Source organism: Dioscorea cayenensis, chromosome 3, assembly GCF_009730915.1.
Source record: "Dioscorea cayenensis subsp. rotundata cultivar TDr96_F1 chromosome 3, TDr96_F1_v2_PseudoChromosome.rev07_lg8_w22 25.fasta, whole genome shotgun sequence".
Lineage (NCBI taxonomy): Eukaryota > Viridiplantae > Streptophyta > Magnoliopsida > Dioscoreales > Dioscoreaceae > Dioscorea > Dioscorea cayenensis.
In genome coordinates, this window is record NC_052473.1 from 9749314 (window position 1) to 9755169 (window position 5856).

The window sequence follows — 5856 nt, forward strand, 5'->3', positions numbered from 1 at the left end:
TGTCTCTCCCGATTCAAATGTAAAATAACTTGAATTATTTTAAATATTTTGAAAAGGTCAAGTGCAACCAAAAATTTTCCATTTTTATGATTTTGTAAAAAATCCATCTGTTTGACAAAAAGGAAAATGGAAAAATAGAGAGAGTGAATCTGTGTGTTGCTTCTACTGTAGTGGACAGGTACTTGTCTGGTTTCTGCCCTTTATGAGTTAACCTCTCACAGACAAAAAAAAAATAAATTACATAAATAAATAAATCCATAAAACAAATTAAAAAATAAAAGTGGGGCTTCTCCCACTTCACACTCTTTCACTCTCTACCCTCTTCCCTATATCTTTCTCTCACTAAAAAACACAAACACCCTCTTCCCCTTTCAACCCTCCTTTCATCAAACAAAACAACAAATCTGTGACCAACTTCCTTCCTCCTCTCTTTTAGGGTTTCTCTCTCTCTCTCTCTCTCTCTTTCTCTCTCCCACTATTTTTCTCAAATTAAAAAAAAAATTAAAAAAAAAATTAAAAAAATAAACAAAATAGAGAGCACAGACAACATCTCCATCCCAAACCAAAAACACTCATCAGATCCCCACCTCTTTGCTCTCTCCACCCAGATGATGGATCTGAAACCATGCCAACACCCATCACCACTTTCTTGATCCCACTACTTCTTCTTCTTCCTCCAAATCTCAAGTTCAATCTACCTCAATCAGTGCATCATCTCCTCAAATGACTCCATGTTTCCTCAAACATCCTCTCAATTTCCTCCCTCACCACCTCCACCATCCACTTCTTCCAATAACAACAACAACAACAACAACAACAAAATTAGCCCTGCTGTTCTGTTCATCATTGTTATTTTGGCAGTCATCTTCTTCATATCTGGCCTCTTGCATCTCCTTGTTCGGTTTCTCATGAAGAAGAACCCTTCAGGGAGGTCAAACAATGGTGGATACCCGCCTCCGCCGGCGCCACCGGACACTGCCTCTGATGCACTTCAAAGACAACTGCAGCAGCTCTTCCATTTGCATGACTCTGGCCTTGACCAAGCCTTCATTGATGCACTCCCTGTTTTCCTTTACAGGGAGGTTGTAGGCCCAAAAGAGCCTTTTGATTGTGCTGTTTGTCTTTGTGAGTTCGCCGGAGATGACCATCTCCGGCTGCTCCCACTTTGTGGCCATGCTTTCCATCTCAATTGCATTGATACTTGGCTTTTGTCCAACTCCACTTGTCCTCTCTGCCGCGGGGCTTTGTTTGTCCAAGGATTGGCTTTCGAGAACCCGGTTTTTGACTTTGAGGATCAGAGAGAGGAAGAGGAGGAGAAGGAGATTGCCGGGGAGTCGACGAGAGTGTTTCCAGTCAGGTTGGGCAAGTTCCGGAGGCTGAGCAATGCAGGTGAGGTTGCTTTGGATGTTATTAGTACTGAGGTTGATGAACATGAACATGCTCATGCTAATGTTAGAAGAAGAGAGGTTGGTGAAAGTAGTAGTAGTAATTTGGATGCTAGAAGGTGCTATTCATTGGGTTCTTATCAGTATGTTGTTGGGAATGCCAATCTCCGGGTTTCATTGCCCGGACTGAAGATTGTTAGGGAGAAGAAGCTTAGTGGGAGTTCCAATAGTGATGGTGCCGAAGACGGGGGTGGTAAGAAGATTGGTGCCACAAGTAGAGGTGATAGTTTTTCGACATCGAAGATTTGGATGTGGCCTAATAAGAAGGGGAAGCTACCTCCTTCTAATGTCGATCAGAGCTTGCCATGGATGGCCAGAAAGTTTAATGGGGGATGATACATGAGATTGGTTTTTGTAATTTGATCGGAAAACAAAATTGTGTTTTTCTGTTTCTTGGTTGTGTTCTGGTGGTGGTTACTCAATAGAATCAATCAAATTCTTGCAGAATTGCTATCTGTCTCCGAGTTGAATTTTTGTGTTCTTGCCTGATGTGGATGAATTGCTGAAATTCTTGCTTATTTTGGTCATGTTCTGATACTGTTCCATTGCGTTTGTGGAAATGCTTATTCGGTTAAGGAAGATTAGTAGAAATTGTCGTCAGAACTATAACAAAATCCAAATTTACAGCAGATATGACAAGTTTGAGACTGGATTTGCTGTGTGCCTTCATTGGCAAGGAATGTCGAGAAAATATCACAAGTTACAGATTGTCGATCATTGTCATCCTTTATTTTAATACAAAAGGAAACAAGGCAACAACAGCAACAACAGCAACAACAGCAATAGAAACAAAAACTATTCAATTGAAATGAGACAAACTATTTGGCAATACTCCAGGGGTACATTCACTTCGACAACACTAATTAACAGGTGATTGGTTTTCATTTTTCTTTTATATACATTATCATGGCCGAATTGCAACCTCTTTATATACTTATATTTAGTGATGTTGATCAGTATTAAAATGTTTTTGTTTCTTTGTTTGTTGATTAATGCTTCTGAATAAGACATTTGTGAAGTGCTTTGTCTATTTATTTGTTTTACACGGTTAGATATATAAACCAAACATATTATCTGGACCTAATAGGATGAGAACCCTACGTTTATATATTCAAATCTATATTTTTTGAATTTTTTTTATATTAGTTAGTCTAATATACACCAACTTAGGATTTGTTGAGCATAAACTAAATACGAGATTCCAAAGCTGATCTTTGCTTGATCATCACCATTGCAAGGATATCCTTCCTAACCTTTTGTTAAGCCAATTAAGTATGCTTCTGTTCCACTGTTTGGTGAGCTTTAATTATGCGTTAGTTAGAATACATCCACCGCATGATGGATATCAATTAGTCGATTGGAAAGCCGATAAGTTCTTCAAATTCGTTGCTCTTTTAGTAAAAGAAATTCGGTCGAGGAAATTTGACTATTCCTTTTGATGATGTTAAACTAGTGCTTTATATTAGATCAGTTTGCGCTGTAACTCTTTAGAAACTATGCATTGCAATAAGAACCATATGGAGATGATGATTTGGAATTTAGGATTTCAAAGATAAGGGAAATGGTTGTGTGGGACCATTTAAAGTGGAACCATGAAAGAACCACTTTGTGGGGCTCATGTCAAAAGAATCCATTGTTCTGGTGGCAAGTCCTTTTCATCCATTACAGAGAAAGGAGACAACTTTGTTTCACTCCATTCCTTTATTTGATGCTTGATTGCCTTCTGAATCATCACCTAATTATATTTTCCCAAACCTCATCATGTTTTTCCATGCTTGGTTTTCCAACAGAAATAGCAAAGTTACAAGGAAATAAATAAATAAAATTTTACGCAGAATTACTGAAATTTAGAACACTTTTTTTTCACTCTATTAAGTAAATGAATCAAATTACATGTGATTGATTTGTATCTAATGTGGTAGAAATTTTATTTTTTTAAAAAAAATACACAATCCATTTTGAGGAGTAGAATACTTGAATCTCAACCTCGGGAGGAGAATGGAATACTATAATTGTTATTGTACAGATGATTGTCTCAAAATTTGATAAATTAGTTTGTTTACAACATGACTAGTTTGCAATATCTCATTTTAAAATAGACTAGCATTTATACATCAACAAATGAGTTTCACTATTTGAATCAAAACTCAAGAGTATAAGAAAAAAAGAAAATTTATGCAATGGTTATGGTACTTTTATAAATCATGGACACTTGGACCAAAGTATAATCTTTGAGGAACACCTTTTGTGACCTTTTTATTTCTTCTTTTATCATTTCCCTTTCTTTTTATTGAAGAATCTAAACCAAGATCTAAAGGGTAAGTGTGGACACAAGACAACACAAGAAACATGGAGAGCAACTTGGAGTTTATTGCCCAACAACTCTTTCTTTTTTGACAAATTATATCATTTTCTTTTTTTCGTTATTTTGAATTCAAGAGAGATGAGTGCACATCTTGTTTTGGAGTGGGGGAAAGAATCTTGATGCATAGAGTTTAGGACAGAGAGAAGAGCTAATATTAAGACAAATGAGAGCTTTAAGATTATACCCATATCATTGTCTTTTTTTTCTTTGTTGATTTGATATAACTGGGTCCAAGGTTGTGTCCTTGATGGGAAGGAGAGAAGACTCTTGGAGTTGGTGAGTACTTTTGACTGGTGTCAGGGTCTATTATATTTTATTATATATTTTTAAAAATATTTTAATCTGTTTATATATTTCACATTTGAAAGTCAATTTAGAAAATTTATACCAATATAAATTATTTTTTAATTTTTCTAAATGAATGAAATGAAGACCAGTAAAAAGTAGCTTATCTGTTAAACAAATTTAATAGTGTGACATTTATATAAGTAATTTTTATTGCCTAAATAATATATGAAAGTAGAGATAAATATATCTTGTCCTAGCAAATATCATTGTTCTTCCTTAGGTAGAGGAGAGAACGGTGGCGAAGTTCTGACTAACCGAGCTACAAATAATTGTTACAAAATTTTTAGCAAAAATTATTAAAAATATGTTCATCATTTAACATTACAATCTATTATTTATATAAATATTATTCATCTCTATTATTAATATTATTTAAAATGAATAGAATTTATACAAAATTATTTCCATAAAAAAAATATTGTTGTACAAAATAGTGCAATAATATAAATATATTGTTAATTTAAAACCATAATCCTTTCTACAATATTTTTTGAGTATTTTTTTAATGAAATCTCTCTTAAATATTTTTTTTTTAAAAAAAATAACAATGATAGTTAACAAAGTTCAAATTCATAACTACATCCTTATAACATCATTACTCTGGCCAACCCAATAATAGATTTTTTTATATATATATATTATTTCTTTACAAACCATGTAAGTAAGAAACAAGCCTTATATTATTCACCGGCTAGCCTAACAAAAAATATGTGGCAACCGCCTATAAAAGCAATCGTAATTAACTTTTTTTTTTTTTTTCATTTCTAATAATTTTTTAAGATTACATTTTATAATTTAATTTACAAATAAATAAATAAAACCCGAGCGGTTAGGCTTGTGAGCTAATAATGGGTTCTAACTCAGCCTACTGGTTTAGGGGTGTGTTTCCGGCTAGGTCCGGACCACCCAAGTGGGGTATTCACATATCTCTAATGTTGGTTTATATAATGTTTTGTAGGATTAAGTCTACTGTAAATTTAAAATTTATAGTGGATGAATATTAAAATAACAATGGAAACAAATGATTTCAATGATAAAATTATGAAACACAATAATTAATTGAAAATCCAAATGAACCTTATCCCAATTTAATTTAAATAAGATTCAAATAACTTTATTTTGTTACAAAATTTATTACATATTTTTTTTAGTTGTAAAAGCATATAAATAAATAAGAATGTTTGGTATAATTGTATTAGTAAACTATTTTTAAAAGAGTATGCAAGAAAAATATTTTTTTTGTCTTTAGATAAATTTCATTACCAATTTTGTAAGATAAAATATTTGATGATATGAAATGCCATATTTTAGTGAACCACTGGATAGCCCAATGGCTTCTTACCTCAACAGTGATTAGGCAAATGTAGGGTTTTTACCCTATGCTCGGAGAGGTATTGTAGAGTACTGTTCACTCACTATTTATTGGGAATAGTACTGTAAAGTATTATTCACTCATCGTAGTGTACGTTCAGTGCGAGTCCCCTGTGGAAGGAGTTGCATTCTCCATTATTCTAGGTTACATGGTAGGGGGATTTATTATTATGAGATTATAGTCAATGATATATCATGGCAAGTGACAGGTCCTAATTGGCCCGCGTATTAGCCCGTCCAATATAGTAAATCTTAAGGGGTTGTTAAGCCACCTTAATTGGTACATCTCCATACATACCTATCTCTTGGATAACACTTATCACCTTT

General features: G+C 33.7%; 1 protein-coding gene across 1 annotated transcript; it reads left to right on the forward strand.

Moving 5' to 3' along the window:
- Positions 1-308: 308 nt before the first annotated feature.
- Positions 309-2340, forward strand: LOC120282172 (RING-H2 finger protein ATL46-like). The gene has a single exon (XM_039288932.1). It carries the CDS (start codon positions 732-734, stop codon positions 1779-1781), a length of 1050 nt encoding a protein of 349 aa, XP_039144866.1. The 5' UTR covers positions 309-731; the 3' UTR covers positions 1782-2340.
- Positions 2341-5856: the final 3516 nt, after the last annotated feature.